General features: G+C 44.7%; 1 protein-coding gene across 2 annotated transcripts in view; it reads left to right on the top strand.

Moving 5' to 3' along the window:
• GMDS (GDP-mannose 4,6-dehydratase) overlaps window positions 1-27260 on the top strand; it is a 402164-nt gene that overhangs the window by 264941 nt on the left and 109963 nt on the right. For both annotated transcript variants that reach the window (XM_060244260.1, XM_060244261.1), the window contains exon 8: window positions 21111-21229. In XM_060244260.1, the coding sequence (XP_060100243.1) occupies window positions 21111-21229 (119 nt within the window). The remainder of the gene's footprint in view (window positions 1-21110; window positions 21230-27260) is intronic.

The following is a 27260-nucleotide window of genomic DNA, read 5'->3' as shown; positions in this document are numbered from 1 at the left end:
GTTAGTTATCAGAGACTGTTAAATAAACAACATATTGCAAGAGTGGTAATGTTTTAAGGATGTTTTCCTTTTAAGTTAAAAAATCTTTGTGTTGTGTCCTTTATAAAGCTTGCATTCTATTATGTGGCATTACATGTTATAACACACATGGCCCAGACCAACAAGTTCTCATTTATGTCAGATGTTATGCTGTTTGCTAGAGCCAGTTTGGTGTAGTGGTTAAGTGTGCGGACTCTTATCTGGGAGAACCGGGTTTGATTCCCCACTCCTCCACTTGCACCTGCTGGAATGGCCTTGGGGCAGCCATAGCTCTGGCAGAGGGTGTCCTTGAAAGGGCAGCTGCTGTGAGAGCCCTCTCAGCCCCACCCACCTCACAGGGTGTCTGTTGTGGGGGAGGAAGGGAAAGGAGATTGTGAGCCGCTCTGAGACTCTTCGGAGTGGAGGGCGGGATATAAATCCAATATCTTCATCTACCTCACAGGGTGTCTGTTGTGGGGGAGGAAGGTAAAGGAGATTGTGAGCCGCTCTGAGACTCTTCGGAGTGGAGGGCGGGATATAAATCCACTATCTTCATCTACCTCACAGGGTGTCTGTTGTGGGGGAGGAAGGTAAAGGAGATTGTGAGCCGCTCTGAGACTCTTCGGAGTAGAGGGCGGGATATAAATCCAATATCTTCATCTACCTCACAGGGTGTCTGTTGTGGGGGAGGAAGGTAAAGGAGATTGTGAGCCACTCTGAGACTCTTCAGAGTGGAGGGCGGGATATAAATCCAATATCTTCATCTACCTCACAGGGTGTCTGTTGTGGGGGAGGAAGGGAAAGGAGATTGTGAGCCGCTCTGAGACTCTTCGGAGTGGAGGGCGGGATATAAATCCAATATCTTCTTCTTCTTCTTCTTCTTCTTCTTCAATATGGAGGCATTGTTCATTTCTGCACCATAGAGTCTCTTCCCAAATTGCTAGAGGCTCCCCGCCCGACATGCCCAATGTGCCTGGAGTGATTATACCACTTTCAAGTGATGTCATCGCACTGGACATGTCACATGTGAAGGAGCTCTTTGGGGGCAGGGATCCCCTCAGGGTCCAGCTCTGTGCCAGCGGGCGGGGGGCCTCTGAGCCAGGGGGAACCCCCCCCAATGAGATCCCTTCCCATTACCCACCCTCCACAGGTTCCACCCCCCAAAAAAATCTCCAGGAATTTCCCAGCACAGAGTTCACAACCCTAAATAATGCAGTTACGGAGTGACATGCTGCCAGAAATCTAGTTTTATACCTTTATTTCTTGAGCAAGTCTTACCATCGAGCAATGAGAGATTCCCTCTCCTGTTATATTTCTCACCAATCAGAAGAACATTCATGACAAAGTTTGGACAACATGCATGATGTAAGTTAGACCAGTCGACATTGGGTGGAACACACACAGTTGATCAGATGCAGGAATCTTGGGCCTATGACTTCAGCAGGGGCAGCTGGAAAACATATGTGAATGGAGGGGCAAAGTGGTACACAGGGACCACGTTCAGGTTCCACAAGACACAGGGTAATATTGAACAGGTAAAGTAGCTCCTGATCCCAGGAATTCCTACATTGCATGGATGATTGGCGACATGTGAATTTACAGACAAGGGGGACCATTGTGTTTATCTTCAAGGCTTTTGTGCAGTTCCACATGTAAGAACATAAGAGAAGCCATGTCGGATCAGGCCAATGGCCCATCCAGTCCAACACTCTGTGTCACATAGTGGCCAAAAAAACCAAGTGCCATTAGGAGGCTCACCAGTGGGACTAGAAGCCCCCCCCCACTGTGCCCCCCAAGCACCAAGAATACAGAGCATCGCTGCCCCAGAGAGTTCCAACAATACACTGTGGCTAGTAGCCACTGATGAATCTCTACTCCATATGCTTATCCAATCCCCTCTTGAAGCTGTCTGTGTTTGTAGCCACCGCCACCTCCTGTGGCAGTGAATTCCAGTGAATTCCCTTTGGGTGAAGAAGGACTTCCTTTTATCCGTTCTAACCCGACTGCTCAGCAATTTCATTGAGCGTCCTTGAGTTCTTGTATCGTGAGAAAGGAAGAAAAGTACTTCTTTATCTTCTCTATCCCACACATAATCTTGTAATCTGTAACTCTGCCTGCACAGAAGGCCACTCAATGAATAGCAGTTATAGATAAGCACAACCCTGGTTTTTTCCCCCCTTATCCTAGTTTTTATTGGAAATGTTTCTACTTTTTAATGATTTTTTCCCCCAAGATGACCATGATATAATTTGCAATGATCAGTTAACGATGGCTGCCGTATATAGCCTGACTTTTCCTTTTCTCATGGAGAGGGGCTCTGACTCAGTGGAAAAGCCTCTGCTTTCCATGCAGAAGATCCCAGGTTCCATCTCTGGCATCTCCACTTAAAATGACCAGGTGGTGCAATAGACCTCCAGCTGTAATCCTGGAGAGCTGCTGCAACCTGAGAAGACAATAGTGACCTTAACAGACCAGTGGTCTGATTTCATATAAGGCAGCTTTGTATGTGTTCAATATACTTATTTAGCCCAAGCAGTAATTAAGCCTTCAAGTATCAAAACGCGTTTAGTATTTTAAAATGATACGCAAACAACTGGGGTATAGGTTTCTTCCCACAGCAGATGCCGCAGGTCTATCGTTATGTTCCTCCTGCTGAGCTGCCAGCTGCTGCTATAAGTTCACAAAGGTCACCGTGTTTCCCCCCCTCCCCCCCCCCCCGTGGCTCCTCCAGGCGCTGAATTTTTTGAGCAGGGGGCGAGCTATAAAATATCCCCATTTGTGATTCAGCAACTGCAAAAATTAAAAGGGTTTGCCCTGACTTGGACAGCCCAGGCAAGCTCGATCGCATCAGATCTCAGAAGCTAAGCAGGGCTGATTCTGGCCAATACTTGGATGGAAGACCTCCTTGGAATACCAGAAGTGGGGGGGCAGGGGCAGGCTTTATTCAGCCATCTCTCTGGATATCCTCCAGGCTCCCAGTAGGGGTCAGTCACCAGAGGTTGCCCGGACTTCTAGTTGCACATGCACACATGCACATATAACCCTGCCCCCTCCTCCCCCCCAAAAATTAGGGATTTGCTTTGCTTATCTATTCATACCAACAATTTGCATCTTGGCTTCTCTGTACCGTATTAACTTACCAAAAAATAAAATAAAATAAAATGCTTCCATAGAGAGACCAAGATGTTTGTAGGGTTTCCAATTCTGGGATGGGAAATTCCTGGAGATTTGGAGGGTGCAGCCCCGGGGGGGGGGGGGCGGTGGTGGCGGGCAGACCTTAGCAGAATACAGTGCTGTAGAGTCCACCTTCCAAAGCAGCCATTCTCTCCAGAAGACTTGTTGACTGTACTCTGGAGATTGGTTGCAATTCCAGGGGATATCCTGGCCCCTCCTTGGAGATGGAAATCCTATGTGTTTGGCAAGACATATAATAACTGAGGGAGGCCTTGTCCATTTTAGTCTATATTCAGTGATATACACGTCAAGGCCTCAGTTTGCTCCAAGAGGTTATCATGTGCATATTAGGGCCTGCTGTGTTACTTTGCCCTAAGGTTGCCGACCTCCAGGCAGGGCTTGGTGAACTCCTAGAATCAGGGCTTTTTTTGAGCAGAATCGCACAGGAACACAGTTCCAGCTGGCTTGTTGTCAGGGGATGTGACCTAATAGTCAAATGAGTTCCTACTGGGCATTTTCTACAAAAAAAAGAGAACCCTGCCTAGAATTACAGCTTATCTCTAAACTACAGTCAAAGTCGAAGTATTTTATTGTTGTAGCCATAGGCCATAACAACCCAGCAACCCCACCCCCAGTATACAGCTTACTTCTAGCCATAAAAATTAAACATAAAAAATACATAGCAAAATACAGTACTATGAACAAGATTTTAAAAATATATAGGAAAGGAAAGGAAAGGTCCCCTGTGCAAACACCAGTCGTTTCCGACTCCGGGGTGACGTTGCTTTCACAATGTTTTCTCGGCAGATTTTTTACGGGGTGGTTTGCCACTGCCTTCCCCAGTCATCTACACTCCCCACCCCCAGCAAGCTGGGTACTCATTTTACCGACCTTGGAAGGATAGAAGGCTAAGTCAACCTAAGCTGGCTACCTGAAACCAGCTTCCACCGGGATCGAACTCAGGTCGTGAGCAGAGCTTCGGACTGCAGTACTGCAGCTTTAACACTCTGCGCCACAGGGTAAAACAACGTGACAAAATGAGACTATAACTTGGCCAAAATTCTTGTATGAGTGGCTGTAGATATCTTCTTACGTATTTTTATTGCTAAAAAGATGAACGTAGCCACCTTAAGTGTAACATCTGGAATGGCATCAGCCCATAAAAATTTAATACGTTCTTCTTCTGATTTAAACTTTGTGAGACTACGGAGATAGTTGCCCTGGAGAAAATGGCTGCTGTTGGAGCATGGATTCTATGGCATTAGACAGGCCTGAAGTCTTTTCCCTTCCCAAACTCCTCCTTCCCTAGACTCCACCACCCCAAATCTCCAGGAACTTCACCACCCAGAGCTGGCAGCCCTAGTCGAACCCATATTCTGAAATAACTGCCCCATAGCAGCTACACTTAGAGATGTCTGTTTCAGTAAACCAGTTCCTGCCTTGATAAAGCTAGGGCTCATAAATATTCATGGAAACTTTGACTAGGAAAACTTTGACTAGCAACAGAAACTTTGACTAGGGAAACTTTGACTAGCAACAGAAAGGACCTTTTAAGATCTGTCTGCAGAGAATACAAACTTTGAAATTAAGATCATAGCACCAATGTTAACTTTGTCTATGTTTTTAACTGTTTTTTATGGTTTTATGTTCATTATATTTTTGTACCCATGCATACGCATGACCATGTGGACCGCCCTGAGCCCGCTTTGGCGGGGAGGGCGGGATGTAAATGGAAATAAATAAGTAGGGTAGAAAAGTTACTGCTGATGGGTTTTTCCTTGAAATTAATTTAGAGATTTAAAAATCTGTATCTCATTCATCTTCAAAGGAAGGGTCTGATATAACATTTAAATATAAAGATTTTCCATGTTCAAAATGTTATATAGAAAGAAAACATGTAAACATAATTTTATGTATAAATAGATGGATGTGGAGGGGTTTTTTTGTTTGTCCCCCCCCCCCCCGCCCCGGACTGTATAAAATCCTGCGCTGCTTGTCACAGTGCAAGTTCTTAACAGAGTTCCATACTTTAAAGAAAATCTGGAAGGAAATTGCTCCAGCATTTCTAGGTCTGATTTATTCTTCACTTGATAGGACATTAAAGTGCCTGTTTGAATTGTGCCTGTATCCTTTGGAGGCATAACTGTATTTGCTTTGCTAATGAACACTGAAATCCACAATTGTATATATCTAAATTCCACTAGACTCTCATATTAAACTGCTCATGTTTCCTGTTTTAAAAGCTCATATAAGGCTGAAGCACTGAAATGTTTATCTTTTGCCATTGGATCTCTGCACTCCACAGAGTGACACACAAACAGGCAAAAGCAGCTACTAAACCAACTCTTTAAAACCGCCAAACTCACTTTTTGTCTTCCTTATGAAACTAAGATTTGGTCAACTGAGGTCAAGTTATGCACTTAACACAGCTTTCCATTACAGGCAGTGAACTCTCGAACAGAGAGTAAAGTCATCTTTAAGCACAAAACTTTTGTGCCGCTGCTCAGGGCTGGGATTAACTTGGATCACCTAGTCTTCTGCTTTTAATGAAATTCTCTCCCTTCTATTTTCATGTTTGGAAGACAGTCCAAAGTTATCTCATGCTAATTTAGTTAGGCAGTGCCCTCCAGGGATGTCACAGGCCTCCCTGACCCCTCCAGAGAGACTCCGGGAAGAGTTGCAGAGAATTAAACATTCCTGAGAAATTGCAAAGCTGGAGCCCCCAGAGATTTTGCAGAAAAACTTGCTCCAGACTATCTGCCAGAGACCCAAGTCACCTTTTCAGCACTTCCTTGACATATCTCCAGCGATCCCATCTGGCTTAACTCAGGGGGGTCAACAGAGGGACTGGAAAGAGGTGGCAGTGAGAAAGTGTGGAATTCAGGGGAGGTCTGATTTACACGGTTTGTGTGGGATACATCACATTAATGGAAGAAAAAGTGCAAGCAAAGAAGAGGTCTTATTTCATTCCAGGGCCTTTTCACTGGGGCTGAAGGAACGGGGAAGTGAGATTGTTTTCATTTAAAGATACCGCTTAAGGAGATTAAGCAGCTTATTAGCAGTAGAATAATTTAATATAGAGGTTGGCTCTTTGGGTTTGTAGAGAGAATGTGATTAAGATTTGTTCCCTCCATCTTTCAAACTCTTATTACTATGAATTCATTTCAATGGCATTACTCATAATAAGTTTTTATTCCCTCTGGGATAAAGCTGTTTTAACTGTTTACGAGTCTTACGTTTAAATGGAATAGAAGTGTGCCCTTGTATTAGCCTTTTGCATAAAATCCTGTTCAAATACTACATGTGGAGGGTTAAAACAAAGCACAAGCAGATAGGATGAGGCCCAAGAAATTGGCTGGGTTTTGCAGGATTTGAGATAATGCTGTTTAGGGAGTATAGTTGTATATTTTGTAAGTGCTTATAAAATTATCCTGAGATCCACACATAGAATTTGTAATCAAATGGAAAGACCTTTTTAGCCCTCTGGCTGTGTCAAATGTGGAAGAGGAGACTAAACAAGGACCAATATTGTTACAGGATTGGTCAATATACATTAGGGTTGCCGAGTCCTCTTCATCCCCCGGCGGGGGACATTTGTGCATGCGATGCCCGTATGAGCGATGAATGACGTCACCCGGAAGTGACATCATCAAAATGGTGGCGCCCGTACAGGGCCATTCTAGGCATTTCCAGGAAAACTCTATGGTTTTCCCAGACGCTCTAGCCATTTGGGAGGTTAAAACTCTATGGTGCAAAAGTGCCATAGAGTTTTAACCTCCCAAATGGCTAGAGCGTCCAGGAAAACCATAGTTTTCCTGGAACCACCTAGAGTGGCCCCACACGGGTGTCGTCATTTTGATGATGTCACTTCCGGGAGACATCATTGCAGGGGGAGGTTCCCCCCGCCGGCCCGATGTGGGCCGGCAGGTTGAGAACCTCCCGAGTGGGATATTCCCCACCCAGCCCGGGGGGTTGGCAGCCCTAATATACATACCTTCTTAACTTTACAGGCTATCTGTCCTACTACTGTGACTGTACAATGTAGTAATGTGTTCTTTGTTTTTTAACAAAATTGTCTTCATTGGATGAGTCATCTCCAAAATAGACTCTCCTCTGCCAGAATTGACAAAGTAAATGGGAGCCAGAAAGAACTGGAAACACATAAAGGGGGGAGGTTATCAAAAGAGTGAGATAGAACCAATGGTGAATGTGTATTGATGCATTTCCAGCAAAATTGTGCTTTTGGGGGCTATTTAGCTTTTCAATATTTTTTTCCTTTCCTATTCCCATATGCCCATATTTTTTTTTCATTAACAGTCTATGGCTTTATTTTTAATCACACACATACACAAGTGCTGGTAGAATATCCATATACTCTTAGGTGATGAGGAACATGGCTACTCTATGTTTGCTCTTGCTTTGATTTGATTTATTAGATTTCTATCCCACCCTCCCCGCCGAAGCAGGCTCGGGGCGGCTCACAACCAATAAAAACAATACATCACAGTAAAAACACTTAATTAAACAATTAATCAATTCAGCAATTTAAACAATTAAAACAATATAACAATGAAAACAATTTGGTGCTAGTATCATTTTATTTCAGATGGTATTCATAACTCTTCATCATAACTTTACTGGATTATTCTGAAGTGTTGTCTGTTGGATCTGATTGCTGACCATAACAATAAAACTGAATACTGAGGGGCTAACTTTTTTTTTTCAAATGCAAGGTGCATGATTAATCCTGTTTTCATCAAAAATAGAAGGAAGTGTATAAGCATCTTCATCTGATGCCAACAACTCTTCCAGCCAGTTGTTTCACCATACTGTGTGATGAATAATTTTAACAGGATTAAGTTGTTAAAGCAACAAACCAACACTTCACCTGAGCATCTAGTCAGTTCCTTGTGACAGAACGTGGTTTTGACTACTCGTTTCCCAGCATTCATTCCTATGTCTGCCTCAGCCTGACCACATTCTGGGTACCACCCTTTGCTCTGGCAATGATTAAACTTTGGGTGGTTGCCTTTCTCGCCTGGATGTTTGAAACTTCATTCATATGCAGGAGAGGGAAATTAATTCTTCAAGGAAGAAGGTCACTGCTTAAAAGTTCTGTCTTTTGGAATAAGCCAGAGGCCAAAGCCTTGTTAAAACACTTTAATTTTTGCAAGTTATACAATCATAATAATGTTAGTAAATCTATGGGGTCTTTTCCCTTGATAGGAATGGAGATTTCAGTAAAAAGGATTACCTATTGCTTCGTCCTTAACAGTCAAGATATTTAAAATCTTACTTCTGCTTTTTCAGATTTGATTTTGTACTCCTAATTTGGTTTTCTTTCTGTTCTTCATGGACATGGTGAACTTTGGTCATTGGGACCGGCCTTCCCCTGGGACACAGGTAGGACACTCCCCAAATGCTCAGACCACTGCAAGCAGCAGGGTTCTTGTGGTAAAGGAACCAACTTTAGAAGAAGAAGACATTTTGTAGGATTTCCCCTCTTCTCAAGGTCCAAGATAGGTGCTATGAAGACTTCTGTCTATAGGCTGAGCTGCTTGCTCTTCCTATTTCCAACTGGAGCCACAATAACAGTGCAACGCTTCGTACCAAACTACCAAGGAGGCCTCCCGTCCTAATCTTCAGGATAGTTTAGGTTCCTTGGAGCCAACCTTTTCTCCTCAGTAGCAGGAAATGATCATTGTCCTCACTTTCTAGATTCACTGAGCCTTGGAAGAGACACTGTTTTGAGCAACAGCACTCCTTCCTAGCCAGTAAGAATGTAGATTGGCCTAGGGTTGCTGGTCTCCGGATGGGGCCTGGAGATCTCCTGCTTTTACAACTGATCTCCAGCTGGCAGAGATCAGCTCCCCTGGAGAAAATGGCTGCTTTGAAGGGTGGACTCTATGGCATTGTACCCTGCTGAGGCCCCTCCCCTCCCCAAACCCCACCCTCTCTTGGATCCAGCCCAAAGTCTCCAGGTATGTCCCAACGCAGGCCTGGCAACCTTAGGTTTGCCTCCTTTTGCTCCCACTTGGATCATCACATATTCTGTCAGTTGTGGAAAGCAGTGCTGCCCAGTCGCAGGTAGTCTTATCCCTCAATCCCAAGTAGATAGGGGCTTTTCTTCAGATGTTCCATTGAATTTTCCAGTTACCTTCTCAGACCACTAATGGGTTGGTTCTGAGATGTCCCTCTCTTCCTCAGAGAAGGTTGATAAAAAGATCCAGAGGAAGCAGATGTAACTCAGAGAACCAGGAAAGGCATTCTAATAAAAGCAGAGAGAATTCTTCAACTAGGTCCACTCTTCAGGGGCTCAGAGGGATCATCTTCATTTTCCCCATGTGATTTCTTAGCCACCTAGCCTTGCAGAAAGGTGTGGTAAAATGTTTTCAAGAAATAATGCTGGACTGGAATAATCAAATCATCACAAGTATGAATTTCCATAGGCAACTCACTTTTCTCAGTCTCTGATTCTTCATTGTGTGTATGGAACTGAAAGGGCCGGTTTGCCAAGGATGCGTAAAAGGGCAAACAAAATAGAGACACTAAAGCACTTGGCACATTTTAAATGACAGACTTTAATAAAGAATGGAATAAACTGCTCTGGAGATTTATTTTATTTTTTTTTTAACCCAGTTTTTTAGAGAGTGATATCTTTAAAGGTTAATATAAAGTTCTGTTGTTTAGTGAGATTTCCCAACAAGCAGTTTTTTTGTTTCATCTCGCCTGCGGCAAATACCTGCAGATCAGTAATAAAGCCTTATATAAATACTTTCATGTATTGAAAGAACAGTATTTTGACACTCACTGACACAAGGGGGGGGGGGGGAAATGACAGCACTAAATTAGTGTTCAACAACACAGTAAAAGCATTGTCCATTCACCTTAAAATGAATTATTAAAATCTGAGACTATATTCAAAGGTTCCCAGTGTCTACCTTTTAAAGTTCACCTAGAGCCCGAATGTGTGTTTTCAAATACTTTTTGCTGTTGTCTCAGTTACTCATCAGATGCAATTATAAAACAGTTGGATTAAATCATTATTATATTTATTGACCCCCTTAGTATTTAAGCATTGTACAAATTACAAGAAAATTGTATTGTCAGGTATCAGGGTGCATTTTTCTTTTCTCCCCAGGCATGCCAAAGGCCATAACTTGTATTCTTTGGGAGGCTGGTAAATAATAATGAAAAAACACTGCAGCAAAAAGAGGGCTTAAAATCATGGCCTGAAACATTCCTCCCTCCCCGCAACCACTTTTTTTTTTTTAAACCATCTGCTTAATAAAAAGCATGTGACCGCTGCCCTGTATTCCGATCATCAAAGTCTGTATTCTCTTCTCAGACCAGCAGCAGCTCTCCACGTTGTCTCAGTAAGGAGTCTAAAGACTCACATCACCAACTGCGTGATCCTTGGAGGTGCCAGAGATTGAACCTGGGACCTTCTGCGTGCCACCCACGTTCTCTGCCACTGACCCATGGCCTCTTTTGAGTTCTCGCAGACTCAAAAATCTGCACGCTGTTTTGCGTCATTTTGGTTAGCCCTAATAAAAGGTATTACGTGCACTGGGCTTTGTAGCAAAATCATCGTTTTATTCCTTGGGGAGGCACTCACCTCTATAAATCAGTGGTGTACCTTTGACACAGCTCCCCAGGAGTACAAAGTCAGTGCTACCAGTAGCATATGGGTGGCGTGAGTGAATTCAGACTAAAGCTTTGCACTGCTGGGGGAAGGAGAGCTGCAAGGAACACACACAGCTAAAACCTGAAAGAAGAAGAATTGCAGATTTATACCCTGCCCTTCTGTCTGAATCAGAGACTCAGAGAGGCTTACAATCTCCTATGTCTTCTCCCCCCACAACAGACACCCTGTGAGGTAGGTGAGACTGAGAGGGATCTCACAGCAGCTGCCCTTTCAAGGACAACTCCTACGAGAGCTATGGCTGACCCAAGGCCATTCCAGCAGCTGCAAGTGGAGGACGTGGGGAATTAACCCCGATTCTCCCAGATAAGAGTCCGCGCACTTAACCATTACACCAAACTGGCTCTCTTCGTGAGCATAGTTATGCCACTGCCTGATTTGTCCAACAATTAAAACAATGGTCTGTTTGACACATAAACCGGTGCACCGTTAATTTATAAAGATACCATGTAAAATTTCGCATGGGTTTTCCTGTACCATGTTCGTTCGTTTGTTTTGCCATCCAGCCAAGGTTGACCAGTGGCAACCCCATGGGGTTTTCAAGGCAGGAGATATTCAGAGGTGGTTGGCCATTGCTTGCCTCCGTGTTACAACTCTGGTCTTCCCTGGAGGTCTTCCGTCCTAATACTAACCAGGGCTGACCCTTCTTAGCTTCCAAGATCTGATGAGATCAGGCGAGCCTAGGCCATCCAGGTCAGAGCAGCACATTCGCCCCGCATCGCAGTTTCTTACCACATAGTCACAAGTACGGCAAGGACTCTTTCATGGTACTCCCAGTCACAAAAAAGAATTATCCTCCAGCACTTGTTGTTTGAAGGGACAATGTATGGCAAGTAACTGTGGTGTGGAAATTAACACTACGAAGGCATCTCTTTTACACCAGGAGTGGCCAAACTTGCTTAACGTAAGAGCAACATAGAATAAACACCAGGTGTTTGAGAGCCGCAAGACACAAGCATCAGATGTTTGAGAGCGGCAAGACAGGAAGGAAGGACAGAAAAAAACAGATTGGGGAGGGGGAGGAGGAAGAAAACAACTTTAACTTCACATGCATTTTCCAAGCCGCCTGCTGGCTTGACTTGGAGAAATGATTAAAGAGACAAATGCATCCCCCCCCCCCTCTCTCTCTCTCCCTGCCTTCTCCAAGCCAGCTGACAGGATTTGAGAGGTGCACAATATGTGTGAAAGAGCCACATGTGGCTCCAGAGGCACTATTTGGCCATCCATGTTTTACACTGCTTGAAAAAGAGAATGCACATGTTACAGGCTTGCCTGGTGGGAATAGTGTATGGTTTTTAATACAAATTCTTTCACTTTGTACTAATTTTATTTTCCATCCATAACTGGACAAAAGGAAATTATATGGGTGTTCTCAAAATAAAAAATTGAATTGCACACATCAAAAACAAAATATACCCACATTATTATATAATATCTTCATTTTACATTATTTCTGCCGCCTGGCTTGTGAAAAATTAACCCTCCGTAATTTCAGCAAATAATTTTCCATCCTGGTTAAGTGTCCTGCATCCTTTCAGATTTTGATGTATTGGTTTCATGTTTGTTTCCCCTCTCCTCCTTCAGATAATTGCACCCCCCCCCCCATTTAAGACATTATCCAACAGAGCATGGTCTTGCGACCTCACGCACTTGAGTAGCACCCGAAATCATGTAGTTAAATTCAACCATGATTAACAAGACGCATAACTCATGGGTGACAACACAGTTAATAAGTGCTTTTGGTTGGGATACTGAACAGTGAGGCCCTACCCATAATTGCCTTACATTCTCAAGACAGACACTGTGTGAGAGCGTGCATAGAATTAGTATGGCTGGAACAACAATAATCCAATTCAAGGGGTTTTTTTTACCCCCCCCCCTTTACTTCCTGCACTAATCCAGGTGTGAGCAACAGAGAGTAAGGCATTTCTGAAGGGGCGTTGGCCCGCATCAATATTGGCTTACACCCAATTTCAAAACATTTGACCTGTCAAAGCTTCTCTGCAATGCCAGGATAATACCCTTGTCATAATATCCTCTTCTGTGATGTTACATTAGGTCAACAGTATAGACTGCTCTCGCCCCGATTTATCGGTTTGCAAAACCAAGCCTCAGGAATGTGGGGATTATCGCTTGCGCTCATCACTTCCGATATAGTGGAAGGATTTTGTCGTTTCTAAAGGAAACGCCAGCAGCCGACATAGGAATAACGTCATGTGCCGCAATCCCGGCCACATCATTGAAAGCAACTCTAACCAATAGGCAGTCAGCATCATATTAAACATTGATGTCAGCTGCTAGAGGAATCTTGCCTGAATTCACAGACAAAAAAAAAAAATGTGATTACTAACTTTGTGTGCTTGAGGCATTTGTGCAGCCTTGAAAAATCCTTGGTATGTCACAGATCTGGAACCTCCAGAAAGCTGAAACCATTGAAGAAAAAAATAAATAAAAGGATTGAGACTGTTTTAATTTCCGCATTGGAGGTTTTGTTCTGTTTTATAGAGTAGCAAAAGTTCCTTATTCACATTTGGTAACTGAACAACTGATCGGCAAAGGGGGGGCGGGGGGCGGAATGCCTGCAGTTACAAACAAAAAGTCTGTCACCCCACTAGATCATCCTTCCAAGAAATTCAAGGAAACCATGGCTCTTCTTTGACTCCACAAAAATTACTCAAGAATGTGACCTTGTGATAGCCCAAGTCATGCAGTGGTTTTATCGCAGATTGAGACCTAGCCGTGTCATGGGTCACGGGGTTCAGTATGTGAACAGGAAGGTGAGAACGGCTGAACTTTTGCCTCAGTTGTGCTGCCCCATCAAAGAATAAATGGACCAAATCATTGTACAGCTGTATAAAGAGGTGAACTGCCGAATACCTATCACACAGAGGCCTTTGTGTTCTGGACATGGTCTAGCATTATGATGGGATGAACTAGGCTGCGGTTTTGTAGCAATTACTAAGCTATTATCACAGAAGAACACAGGATCATTTATCTTCTCATTCAGAGTGTCACCTGTTCTTCATTTGCAAGTTAATAACCATTAATTATGCTCAGTGGAAGTTTAAACAAAGATTTTCCCCTCTATTAAGACCAGTAAGCCATTTAGTAATGGCAAATAAATCTAGAACAGCAGTATTTCTCTCCCCCACCCCTTCTGAACCTGACATCAGTGCAGCAAAATCTTGAAATTGGTGGATCAGGAGCTTTATATATTTTCTAGGAAGGGGAGGAGCAATTTCCTGGCATTATAGCTACAGGGAGGCAAACCTTTTCTTGCCCACAGACAGCCTCCAAACCTTAAGCAGTGTTTCGCCCACAACAGTGCCCTTTCTAACATGGACACAGACTATGAGACCAGAGCATGCAACAAACCAAGATGCCAAACCAGCCAGCTCCATCCCCATATTCACTTGGACAACACGGTCACTGATCCGAACAACACCAGCTATACCATCTCAGGTTCATTTTCTTGTTTCATGATCTTCCAATGTTACATATGCCATCACGTGTCAACACTGCCCTACCACTCTCTTCATCGGATAAACAAGTCAATGGACATTACAAAGTACAACACTCAAACACTAATGGGAGAACATTTTAATCTTCTAGGTCATTCCACTGCTCACCTAAGAGCGGCAGCCTCAAACGGAGAAGTTTCAAGGGAAGATTGCAATATGAGGTTGCTGAATTCGTGTTCATTCACAAATCCAGGACAACAGACCTCATTCCCCAGAGCTGAATAGGGACTTTTGATGGTGTGCCCTTATTACTGGCACTAACTGTCAGGAGTCTGGGCATGACTGTGGATGCCACCCTGTCTGTGGAGGCCCAGGTCATGAAGGCTTTCAAGCTGGCATTTTTCCAATTGTGCCAGGTTAGTCGACTGGCTCCCTACTGATGCTGCTCTGACCTAGCCATGGTGATCAATGCAGCAGTCACCTCCAGGATAGACTACTGTAATTTGCTGTATGCGGGCCTTCCCTTGAAGCTGACCTGGAACCTCCGACCGATCCAGAATGCGGTCACACAGGTCCTTATGGGGACCCCTCAGACAGCACATATCTAACCGGTACTACATGAGCTGCACTGGCTTCTGGTGGAACACCGGGCCAGGTTCAAGGTCTTGGTCTGACGCTTAAGGCCCTTAGCTGTCAGGGACCCACATACCTTTGGGACCACCTCTGTCCGTATTTACCCGGAAGAGCATTATACTCAGGGATCAAGAACCTCCAGCTGTCCTCAACTAGGGCCACGGCTTTCTCAGCCTTTGCCCCTCACCTGGTGGAACTCTCTGCAGGAGAACATCCACGCCCTGCAGAATCAGTTATCTTTCCGTAGGGCATACAATGCAGAGATGTTCTGCCAGGCATTTGATTGAGGACCGCGACAGAACAGTATAAATCTGGCGTTCTCATACCCCCATTCTCCTCAAACCTCCCCCCCCAAGGAGGCCTGTAGAGGCCAAAAATTTTTTCCCATGCCATCTTGGAAATCATACTGTTTTATCCATTGATGTTTCTGTGTAGACAGACAGACAGCCCTTATTGGCATGTCATGCTCTATGTATTTTAACATTTTTTAACTTTATTTATTGGGCATGCCTTGCTGTAAGCCATCTTGAGCTCTGCCTAAAATACAATAAATAAATAAATACTTTGCCAAATCAGCGTCTCCTATAATGTGTTACAGCGTGCCCCCCCCCCCCCGGCCCTGCCTGGTGCACTCCTCCTTCCCCCCACCCTCGCCCCCAATGAGAGCAAGCTCGGCTGGCAGCGGCACAGTTTGCACAGCACGCCCCGCTGCTGACTGCCATTGATCCGCCTCCCACGCTGCATCTGTGCTTCCAGAAGCACAGACACAGTGTGTGTGTGGGGGGGTGGAGCTATGGCAGTTGGCAGTGGGGCACGCTGTGCAAACTGCTGTTGGGAAATTTACCTCGCCAAGGGCGGTGTGGGGGAGACAGCTGAAACCAGAGCTATGGCAGCTGGCAGCGGGGCACGCTGTGCAAACTGCATCACTACTGCCAAGCTCGTAAATGGCAGGGGAGGAGCTGAAACCAGCGCCCCCTGCAGGCTGCCTAATGGATGTGCCGGCCCTGGGAATTATGTATTTTGTCTTGCCAAGGATCCTGCAATTATAACATTCAAATGCTAAATATAGTGTGTGCAATACAGTGGAGCTCTGTGTGTGGGCAAATCACACAGAGGTCATTGCCCTTCACGGATATGAATAAATAGCTCCAGAATAACCTGGAGCATCAAGGCATATTGAACAGCTATTGAGGGTTGGAAATGTGATGACGGGAGACATTGCAGTGGATACTCTGAACACCTTTGTGTGAACTTTTCATTCAATATAGTAAATAGGAATAATTCTAAAGTACAAAAGGCTGCCGGATAATATCTGCATAAGTCTTGCTTCTTTTACCAGTGCCATTTAATTGATATAGCTGCACTCGTTTCCTTTAACTTAGTTTTATTCATGTCATTCAGACTTTCTTATATGCTGCATGTCTGCAATCGTTCCCTATTTACTTCCATTTCTGAATAAAATTAATTGTGCTGTAGTCTTGTTGACATATCAGCCTATTTCCATGGCTTCCAGGATATGAGCCACCATCTGTTAGAAGCTCTGGCCTCTGAAACATCAGTACATCTGTAGTTAATCACTGTATAGGCCATCCTCACATTACACAGTAGGTTGATCAGGAGAACCAATGGAGAAGAGCGTTTGACCTTGGAACAGACACATTGTAAAATGATTTTTCCCCCTTAGTCGACCAAGCGGGCCTTTAACAAAAAAAAAGGTCTGTCTGTAGGTGATGAATTCTGACTTCCTGAAGCAAACGGACATCACAAGATCTTGGAATTAAAACACCCTTTTAGGGAAGGATTTAATCATAGACTGGAATGCTTTGGGATTGTGGGGGGGGAATCATAACACGGGGAATCTTCTCTTTCCCAACCTCGAAAGGCTAACATAGCATAACTGTGATAGCAAAATGCAAATTCTTGTACTCCCAAAAATACAAATCACGATAGCCTTCATAAGCTTACCCAACCGTTTCTTATTCAAAGCTTTTGTAAGATACAGGTATGGGGGGGAAGCATGTTAATACCCACATGTCTGGCTACAAAAATGTCTTGTAAACTCGGTAGTCTTGTGAAATGCCTTCATTCTACACACACTACTTGGGGGTGGGGGGGGAGACCCTGGACTTTCCTGGTAGTATTTATGAAAAGAAATTGAGCTGTCCCAAAGCTTTTATTAATCTGATTTGCAGAGTATCCACAAGCATCTGGGGACCCACTAAAGTTGTTTTCTTTAAATGCAATGTGAAAAGGTCAACGCAAATAGCATTGTGATTACCCTACGAGATAGCAGTGCCTTTTTGCCATATGGAGAGAGTCTGAATGGTTGTGTTTGTGTGTGGACTATTTATTGAACAAGGGCTCAGCCTTGCAGGTAGCACCCGGTTTTTCTTTTCACTAAGGGATTAATGTATTTCATTCCTTTTGGGTTGACTTACAGTGGTATTTTTCCCCAGATAACATTTCAGAAGAGCAGTGTGGTCTAGACGCCTGAGCGATAGACGAGGACTCAAACCCCCCAAATTCTGTTCCTTGCTCAGCTGCTTATTCAGTGAGGGATGTGGAAGACATTTGTTGTTCGGGGCTTGCCCTCCTTACCCTACATCTTCACTATTTAGCACTGAAATCCCTCCATAGCAATGCAGGACCGGATCCACATGTTTTTTGAGGAGGGAGGGGCAAAATTAAAAAATGACTCCCCCTTATGGGCCATTCTATCTTATGGCCCCGTAGAATACAATGGACTCCATACCCAATTTGGCGCTCCCCTCCTTCGGTGCCCAGGGCAAGCACCCCCCTCTGCCCCCACCCTAGATCTGACCCTGTAGCAGTGGCCCGTCTGTAATACGTGGCCCAGAAATGCGACTTCGCCACCAATGAAAATTGGATGAGGGAATGTGTGTAACTATTGTAATTTCTTCTTTAAAAGAAAAGCTTTCCATGAGCATTTGGATTTTCTCGTAATAAACATTTGCTGTGGTCCTTAATGATGTTAATGCAGACTAATCAGCTGCAGCTTAAATGGCTTGATATTCATTCGACGAGTTTCGCTTTTATTTATTGGCAGTCCCAACTGAGATTTTAAACTGTCGTCTTTTATGTGGTTTATAACTTCCTTTGCTTTTATTGTAAGCTGTCTTGAGTGCCGCAAGGTAGAAAGGTGGCTAATAAATGTTTCAAATAAATAACTAAAGCCTGGGCTTTTTTTGAGCAGGAACTCATAGGAACGCAGTTCTAGTTGGCTTGGCATCAGGGGGTGTGGCCCAATGTGCAAATGAGTTCCTGCTGGGGGGGGTTTCTACAAAAACACCCTGTATGGAAAAATTGTGACATCAAGGTGTGGCCTAATATGCAAATTAGTTCTTGCTGGGCTTTTTGTATAAACTATGGCGTTATCGGGGGTGTGGCCTAATATGCAAATGAGTTCTTGCTGGCCTTTTGTGTGTGTGTAAACAATGGTGTCGTCAAGGGGTGTGGCCTAATATGCAAATGAGTTCCTGCTGGGCTTTTTCTACCAAAAAAATCCCTGCAGAAAGCTATATGGCATGGAACATTTTTTTTTATTTTAATTTTAAAAAGTCTTACATTTGAAAAACTACGTTGTACCTGTCTTAAGTAGTGATTAGACTGCCAAGCACATGGGAGACCCAAATCGAATTCTTCATGCTGCCATGGAAACTTGCTGGCTGGCTGTGGGCCTAGCACTTTCTCTCAACCTAACCTGCCTCAAGGGTTCAGATAACAAGATAATAGTCTGCAATCTGGAGGAGGGAAGATGAATGTAAGCTGTAAGCAGGGTGTGGATATCGAAATAGATAAGGCTGATTTTTCTATAGCCAAGTTAACAAACAAAGCAGATTTGCAGAGTTTAAAATAAGGGAGATATTCAGGTTCTTAATTTATTGTACTTGCTAAATCTGAATTGGGAGGGCAAGTTGGATGGTGACAGTTTCCAGCATGACAAGAGATGTGAATGAATCGTACAGTATGCTGGAATTACAACTTTGGAGAGTAAAGCCTATGGCAGGAGTGTCAAACATACAGCCCATGGGATGGAAACTTCCCCTGCAGGGCTGGTATCTAGCCCATGGCCACCAGCCATCCATTGGCGTTTCCTTTTTAGCCATTCCAACCTTTCTGGACTCACCCTCATCCCTTCCTTTCATTGGGCCAGGCCTCTAACTGCCTAACCTATGAAGGAGCCCCAGTCCTCTCTCTGCTGGGACCCCCTCCAGCTCCTCAGCATGGAGTGGGCCCATCCATGCCAACACATGTGGAGTACAGTTGCCCCATCCAACAGCCTGGGGCTCATTGCCTCTGTTGTCCTCTGTCCACCCTGACTCGGCTTGCCCATTGGTTAGAGGTGGAGTTCCCTGGAGGCAAAGGCAGATACCTGGTTGGACTGTCTCCCTTGCTGCTGGCTACAGTCTGAGAACACCCTGCCCAAACTTTGCTGCTTCTTCCCAGGCCTTAATCACCTTCTCCCCAGCACAATTGAGATCACCATATCCCACTGTTTACTTGGAGACTTGATCTCTCTCTCTCTCTCACACACACACACACACACACACGCACACATTAAAAGGAGGATTCCTTTTAGTCTCTTCTTCACTTCCCCCTTCCAACAGCCAACAGAAGGATTTAGGACTGAACAGGATGAAAGTGGAGGGGGGGGCAAAGACCTCCTTAACTCTTGTGTCTTGTGACAGAGTGACATTTATGTCAGATCCAGCCCTTGTAACAAATGACTTCATTCCCCAAATCCTGCCCTCCTCAAGTTCCACCATCAAATTTTCAGGAGTTTCCCACTCCATAACTGGCAACCCAAGCTGTGAGCTACAATTTCAGAAATATCCACATAATTCAGTGGATCGGCTGCCATGTCAGACACCAAAGACATTTTCTCATGTTACTGGCAACCAGCTCTTACCTTCACTGGAGCAGCGGACTTTGATGGGCATTCTGAGGATGGGCAGAGATATCGTGCAATGTCCCCGGTGCAATGACATCACCCAGGATTGACACCATCATGCCAGGGAGATAGCGTGGGGACAATCTGCTTTTGGACAAACTCTTTTTTTTTTTTTTTTTTGGCCTCAAAACCATAGAGTTTGCCCAAAATTGCCAGAGCATCCTGGAGCAATGATGTCACTTCAGGGATGTCGTGTGATGATGTCCCTGTTTGGGGGTGGGGCTTTCTCCACTGGCCAGTTGGCTGGCATCAAGCTGACACCCCAGAAATCAGGGATTTCCACAGCGCTGCTGGCAACCTGACATGTTACCACTGTGGATGATTTAATGTATGTGTTGCTGTTGAATAGTTAATCAAAAGTAATGAATACTGTGTAATATAAAGCAGTTTAGATATGGAAATGTGCTAGGATGATTTGGGGGGAGGGCACTCTGGCAGCTAAGAAACACCGCATTAATCTGTTACAAATTTAAAGGCCTTTAGAAAGCACTGCCTTAGAACACTTCTGTCCAAGGCCCAAGTGCTGTGTTTGTACCTATTTTATGTAGGGCCTGGACATTTTTGCCAGTTCCAGAAGGAACACCAGTATTTATCACAGCTGCACAGTTGTACATACTTTTGAACCGTTCGACAATATTCAGCAAACAATAAAATAAGCCCTGTAGGGTAGGGAGCCCGAAACATATCTTAAATAAAGTAATTTCTGGTTATGGAAGCTAGAAATTTAAGGTTGCATTTTGTTATTTCTTTCTTTAAAGATTGGTGCTTCACCAAAGCTGTACCAATTTTCCTAGTAGTATGATCCTGTTATCAGGATTTTTAAAAAACCAAACTGTACTGATACAAAGTACTCTAAGCTTGCTCAGCAGGAGGGCTGTGCAAGAGGAATCCTTTTCAGGCAGAAGATGAAGAAAACAATGCAAAAGAGCAGAGAAGATAAATTTCGTATGTTCAGTTTGGCTTCTGTATGCTGCAAAAGAGCAATAAAACCCAGAAAGCGAAAACAAAAAAGGAACGGGAGCAAGTTGCGAGAGCCGTTACTAGCCGGGCTCCATCTTGTCTCCAGATTCTTCCTGTAGTAATACAATATCGTTGCCGAAGACTGTTTTGAACAGATTCACAAAATTAAAATGTTATCTTTCTTCAGGCTATGTGGCTGATGTTGCAAGTAGATGAACCAGAAGACTTTGTGATAGCTACTGGGGAGGTTCACAGTGTCCGTGAATTTGTGGAGAAGGCATTTGCGCATATTGGAAAAACCATCGTGTAAGTAGAAGCCCACAGTCACAATGATTTTACATATAAGTCGTGTGTTTGCATGTTCTTGCGTAAAGCATTATTTCTGTTTAATTCCTGATTGTATTGAAGAGCTTTTTGGTTTTCTGGTGCTGACATACTATAAATCACTTATGTAAAAAAAAACATAGTTATATCTATTTGAAGGACAAAAATCCTAACATTATAGCTGCCCTTTACTTGGATTTTATCCTGCCCTTGATTGAAAGCTTAGTGAAGCAGCAATTCGCATTTTATACAGAGCCGGCCAAGATAACCGATCTTAGAATCGTGCAATCAAAGAGCTGGAATGGACCCCCAAGGTCATCAAGCCCAATCCCCTGCACAATGCAGAAAATTCACAAATATCCTCCCACACCCCCAGTGACCCCTGCAGGCTCCATGCCAGAAGATGGCAAAAAAACAAACAAAACCTCCAGGATCCCTGGCCAAACTGGCCTGGGAAAAAATTGCTGCCTGACCGCAAAGTGACAACAGAATTTCCCTGGGCATGTAACCCTATGCAAAAAAGGAGAGCCCCAGGCAAGTGAGACCTGCTTGGGCTGGTTAGAAATCCAGCCCAAACAGGCCTTGCTCACCTGGGGCTCTCCTTGCCCCCCACAGTCAAAAGTCCAGCGAGCCACCCACCACCCAAAATCACATAAGAAGTGGTTAAACGGTGGTGCGGGTTTCTCCAGGGGTTAATGAGGGCTGCTGGGGACGTGGCAAAACCCCTGGTGGCTGGCTGGCTGGCTGCCTGCTCTCCTAATCCAGAGATTGCTATGCAACTGCACCTACGATTCAATGGAGAAGATAGGTAGGTGTGGGGGAGGAGGGGGAACCGTCAGAAAGGTTCAGGAGCTGCACTCCCGTGAGCGCCGTCTGAATTCAACGCCTGAATAGAACTGTGGCATTCTGCCTTCTGTTTGCAGGAAGAAACCATGTGCGTGTTATCAATATAACTTTCTCACAGTCCCTCCTGCAACAGTTCACCTATCTGTTTCTTAATCATTTTAGTTGCATTTCCAGGGGTCTTCACATAATGTATTTCATTGTTTAATTCTCTGTGTGCCTCATAACAGGAATGCACAGCTACACAACGAGGAGCTGCTGTTTGACAATGGCTGTAGTTCCACTGTATACTAACATTCCACAAGACGTGGCCCTTGAAATGTTTGGTCTAGTGGTTATTTTGTGTAGCCAGTGCTTTGGTCTTAGTTCCTGTACTTGCAAATTACATATGTGGATATAATGCGGTACCCACTACCTCATGGTTTTTATCTTTGTTTTTAATCTGTATTTACTGTGCACTTGGTAATAATCATTCTTTAGTTCAGCTGCATTCTATGTTCCTGTAAAAATAGTTTCAGCCATAGACGTTTTGCCCATGTACCTGAGTACCTCTGTGACGCAGTGATATCAATTCCGTCACATGCTTGAATCAGTGGCACTGCCAGGGGTAGAATTCTAGCAGGAGCTCCTTTGCATATTAGGCCGCACACCCCTGATGTGGCCAATCCTCCAAGAGCTTACCAAAAAGAGCCTTGTAAGGCTCTTGGAGGATTGGCTACATCAGGGGTGTGCGGCCTAATATGCAAAGGAGCTGCTGCTAGAATTCCACCCCTGGGCACTGTGTTGCTGGTGATCTTGTTGAGATGCTGGCCTAGGCCTCCCACTGCCAGTAAGACTCCCATGCCGCCCCACCTGTTGCCAGGGGGTGCCTGGCAACACTGATTTAAAGTACATGTATGTAAGACCCTCTCCATGTGCTCTCACAAGAGGCACAGTGGGAAAAAGACGTTCCTCATCATCTTTCACACCCAAATCTCTCAATGTACAAGCGTCGATCCTATCTGGTTTAGGAGTGAGCCTGACTGCGGCCTGGATAGTGTGCACTAAAGACTAAAATGGAGCAGAACAAAGCAAAAATGGTTCTGGCAGCAAAGGACAAAGCCTGACTTGCTATTTGGTGAGGTGGCTGTAGGCCGTCTGTCACGCTAATGATTTCACACACACTCCTCTGCATTAGGGAGCCCACTGGAAAGAAGAGATTTCCTCCACAATGCAAAAAACTCAAACACCTGGTTCCTCCCTTTCTTACATCACCGTAATCAATGGGCCATTCTCACAACTGGGGCCGAGGTCAGACGCACATAAACTGACGAGATGGGCATGGATGAAAGCCAGATGCATGTTGGATTTTATGCGGTTGTCCAAACATCAGCATTTGGCAATGGTCGTTGGCTCGTTCGTGTCCCGAACTGCCACGACTGAGACGTGGACTTTTTTGATAGTACATTAAATCCGGAATAAGAATGCTTCCGACGACTCCCACACGTACTTTCTATGTTTGAACGCTCCATTGTAGCTGACTCATCGCAAGTGCACATCCGCTTCCCTGCGAGGGCCCACTCCAAATGATGTCATTGCGCCAGCAATTGTTGACTCAGCCTTCCAACCTTCCGAGGTCGGTAAAATATGTACCCAGCTTGCTGGGGGGGAAAGTGTAATGACCGGGGAAGGCAATGGCCGGGGAAGGCACCCCGTAAAAGGTCTGCCGTGAAAACGTTGTGAAAGCGGCATCACCCCAGAGTCAAAAACGACTGGTGCTTGCACAGGGGACCTTTCCTAAATGGAGGGGAGGCAGATCGCCCACCTTTGCTGTCTCCCTGCCAGGGGAGGAGGATGACCCCCCTTTGCCGTCTCCCCGCCAGGCGGAGAGACAGCAAAGAGAGTTGCCGTGCTCCCCCCCTCATTTAAACACCACATCGGGGTGTTTAAATGGGGGGGAGATCACCCACCTTTGCTGTCTCCCCACCAGACGGAGAGACAGCAAAGAGAGTTGCCGTGCTCCCCACCCCCATTTAAACACCACGGTGGGGTGTTTAAATGGGGAGGGACGACGATGACCCACCTTTGCTGTCTCCCCACCAGGCGGAGAGACAGCAAAGAGAACTCCAGGGCTTCCCCTTCCTTTCCGGGTGTTTAAATGGGGGGGGGGGGTGCAGATCGCCCACCTTTTCTGGCACCTTAAAAAAAAAAGCCAAGCACAATATCCCACGTACTGCGCTTGCGTGAGTGTGGAATGCCATCTCAAAAAATGAGGTCCGGTTGAGACCTCTGATCAACCAGCGACGGGACCAACGCTGCTTAGAACTGAAGGATGGAGGGATGTCTGATCAGGAAATTCGTTGTAAAAAAGCTGCGGGGTATAATAGCGACGGGTTAGGGATGGATTTAATGGTGAGTGTGACCGCTGCCTTGGTAGCCTGTTCTCTACAGCAATCCAGGATCACCAGTGGATCATTCATTCATTTGATTTATATCCTGCCCTCCCTGTTAGAGCAGGCTCTGGGCGTCTTACATGTTCGTGTATGTACATGACATATAAAAGAGCATTAAAAGACATGAAAAAGCATTAAAAACATAAAAAATCAAAAACATTTAAAGTGCTATATCAATCTTTGGATGACAATCTGTTTGACAAGATTAAGATCTCATTCCTAGCCACATTTCGACAGAAACATTAACAGTTCCCGTTTAGCCCTGGAAACCCATCCGTTTACACAGATGCAAATAGGACATCTTGGGAACCCCATTCAGCATTTCCCAGCGCATCGTTTCACTCCCAGTTGATCCCATCGATACATTGTTCCACGGGGCAATTGTGTCACTTGCCTCAGGACACATTGTTTTTTCCTATAAAAATAGCACCCAGAGCTTAGTTTCTGTGTGTATTTTCCAGTATCCAAATTGCACGCCTGAGGTGCTGAAGGTCTTGCTCTTCTCCCGGATCGGTAGCTATAATTCCCCCAAATTCCTGCTATATTCCCTCTAACCAGCGTTTCCTCTAAGCTGAGTTAGTGTGAGCTAGCTCACAGTTTTTTAGTCTCCAGCTCACACATTTTTGTCTTAGCTCAGGAAGGATGGCCCCAGAGCACGCTCATTTATTCAGTAACTCGCAACTTTAATGCCAGGAGCTCACAAAGTAGAATTTTTGCTCACAAGACTCCACAGCTTCGAGGGAACATTGCCTCTAACCCCTGTATTTCTGCTAAACTTGTGTGTTTGTTTCCAGTGTGTATTTATTCTCTGTATGCTTGCATTATTTTAGTATTTCCCCTTTTCAATAAAAACAACTTTTCTTTGTTAAACAACAGTCTGCTTCATTTTGAGAGTTTCTTTAAGGGAAAAATCTTGGTATACAATTTGTGGAGAGATCCCACTGTTACAACTCTCACTTGGCCTAAGGTCCCGTCCCCTTTAAGAGCTAATATTCCCCCAAATATTAGGAGACCTCTCCCCTTTGGGTAACGTGTGCCTGAATGTTAAGGAGCTATATAGAACATAGTTTGCCATTTCTGCTAGTGAGTTTTATTTTAATAATAGATCAAGGAAGTGCTACAAAGAACTAGCACATTCCGTGAATATATAGAAAGAGTAGAGTCTTCATCTATGTACAATGAAGTAGAATTTGGACAGTGATCTTTCAAAGGGAGATTGGGATATTACAATCATGTCTCTGTTTTCATCTGTGAATTGTTGGGGAGGGTATGTTATCATTTGTGCCTTTTCTGCAGAACGCCCCAAAGTGTTTTCTCTTTAGGTAAATATCTAGATCAGCTAATGTTAAGCATGTTTCCTTGAAATCCATTTTCCTTGTCACACCAGATTTGCCCAACCCATCGTTGTCTTTAGGAAGATCTACTAGATTCATCATATCCTTTAAATAGTTCTCATCCTACTAAGCCATAAAAGCATTGAGGCGTGGAGGCAGAGTATTTGCAGTGCATAGTCCGCATACTTTCACTGCAAATACTAAATTCCTCCTCAAGGTCAGATAATAAAATTAGGATGGCTTTGTATGTGTGTTCTGTAATATATCTTCTTATTGCTTACTATTTTTTTTTCTCACTTTTCTTCCTTCTGTCTTTTCTCTGGGCCCCATTCACCAGCACGCCAGTCTCGGGAAAGAATCAAACCCAGTCCTCCCAGATTAGAGTCCGCGCTCTTAACCGCTATACCACACTGGCTCTTAGCCACCTTTCTACCTTAAAAGAACTCAGAGCAGCTTACAATAGAGGCAGCAATAAAACACACAAAACCAGGAATTTAAAATCGATAATTTGAAATTGTCGGTGGGCAGAATAACTAAAATTAATTGAATGCCATCATGACTAAAACCATCTCCAGCTGCCTTCTAAAGGTTAAGTGTGAGGGGGCCAAGCACAACTCCCTGAGGAGGTCGTTCCATAGTTGTAGGACTGCCACTGAAGAGGCCATCTCTCAAGTACCTACCAGACAAGGTCAGTCAAGGGGGACTCTTCTTGTGATCTTAGTACCCAGATAAAAACACATGGGAGACAATGGTTGTTCAGATAGCCTGCTCCCAAGTGGCTCAGTGGTAGAGCATCCGCTTGGGAAGCAGAAGGTCCCAGGTTCAATCCCTGGCATCTCCAAAAAAGGGTCCAGGCAAATAGGTGTGAAAACCCTCAGCTTGAGACCCTGGAGAGCAGGGGAGGGACAGTGGCTCAGTGGTAGAGCATCTGCTTGGTAAGCAGAAAGTCCCAGGTTCAATCCCTGACATCTCCAAAAAAGGGTCCAGGCAAATAGGTGTGAAAAACCTCAGCTTGAGACCCTGGAGAGCCATGAATGGGGCTGTGGCTCAGTGGTAGAGCATCTGCTTGGTAAGCAGAAAGTCCCAGGTTCAATCCCTGACATCTCCAAAAAAGGGTCCAGGCAAATAGGTGTGAAAACCCTCAACTTGAGACCCTGGAGAGCCGCTGCCAGTCTGAGAAGACAATACTGACTTTGATAGACCAAGGGTCTGATTCAGTATAAGGCAGCTTCATATGTCAAGTCATGTAGGACTTTAAATGTCAAGAACAGCATCTTGAATTGGGCTTTGGAGTGTAATTGTTGTAAGATTGGGGTCCCATGATGCTGATACCTGGGCCCAACGAACAGTCCATCTGCTGCATTCTGAACTAGCTGCAGCTTCTGAGCGTACTTCAAGAGTAGC

The sequence above is a fragment of the Heteronotia binoei genome, chromosome 7 (assembly GCF_032191835.1).
Source record: "Heteronotia binoei isolate CCM8104 ecotype False Entrance Well chromosome 7, APGP_CSIRO_Hbin_v1, whole genome shotgun sequence".
NCBI lineage: Eukaryota > Metazoa > Chordata > Lepidosauria > Squamata > Gekkonidae > Heteronotia > Heteronotia binoei.
This window is presented reverse-complemented; position numbering and strand designations above follow the sequence as displayed.